The sequence below is a fragment of the Crocuta crocuta genome, unplaced genomic scaffold (genome assembly GCF_008692635.1).
Source record: "Crocuta crocuta isolate KB4526 unplaced genomic scaffold, BGI_CrCroc_1.0 scaffold159, whole genome shotgun sequence".
Classification (NCBI taxonomy): Eukaryota; Metazoa; Chordata; class Mammalia; order Carnivora; family Hyaenidae; genus Crocuta; species Crocuta crocuta.
Window position 1 is genome coordinate 2,863,551 of NW_027533263.1, and position 833 is coordinate 2,864,383.

Genomic DNA, 833 nt, shown 5'->3' on the forward strand with positions numbered 1-833 from the left:
ACGAAAGACAGTGATAGGAAAAAAGAAAAAAAAAAAAAAAAAAAAAAAAAGAGTAGGGAGAGGAATTGTGGGCAAAGACAACCGAGAATTCACAAAGTCATACAGAAGGAGTTCTTGGAAAAGATCTAAGGGGGCCAAGAGGAGAGGAAAGAAAGGGACGCTTACTTACTTCTTATTGTCAGTGAAGAAGCGTGCCTGGAGCTGAGCCATGGCGAGAAGTATACACAAGAATTGTCTACCGAAACGAAAGTGGGTAACAGACAACAGGCGTTCTGGTCTTTCAAGACTACAAAAAGAATCAGCTCAAAATTAGCGTGCACAAATGCGCTAGAAGCGGGCCGTGTAGTGGGCTTCCGCTTTCCTCAGGCCTCCTCAGCAACCACGAGGTTGCTCACACACAGAGACCCAGCCCACACACATCAACTACCTATTCCTAAATAAGGAATCGTCGATAATAAAGCATGTCTTAAATGCAGTGTGTCCCTAATTTTTTAAAGATTTTTTTAACATATGTAGGCCTGGGTTTGATTATGAAGATACAGGAAGGCCCAATTCAAACTGCTTCCCTTTTTAATTTTAAGAGGCTGTCTTCAGACCTGATACTTCAAACACAGCTTCTAGACACTACCATCCCCAGAAAGCAGCGCTTCTCAGACGCAGTAACCACTGGGAATGGTAGTCTTTTTTGCCACGCTGTCAAGATATCTTATTCGTTTTAAAACTTCCTAACTGCAGCCAGATATCTATTGTATTTCCTCTGCCTTCAGCTTTAATTTACTGAAGATTTCTTGGCTTTATTTTCTTACGCGTACCCCCAATCACTCTACCGACTC

The 833-nt window shown here is 42.1% G+C and overlaps 1 protein-coding gene across 1 annotated transcript in view; it reads right to left on the reverse strand.

The window, feature by feature from the left end:
* The window catches only part of WDR12 (WD repeat domain 12), a 21,923-nt gene extending 21,090 nt beyond the window's left edge, over positions 1–833 (reverse strand). Inside the window, exons 1-2 of the mRNA XM_077747618.1 lie at positions 813–833; positions 170–286 (exon numbers count right to left, since the gene is read on the reverse strand). Of these exons, the coding sequence (XP_077603744.1) occupies positions 170–210 (41 nt within the window). The 5' untranslated portion in view covers positions 211–286; positions 813–833. The remainder of the gene's footprint in view (positions 1–169; positions 287–812) is intronic.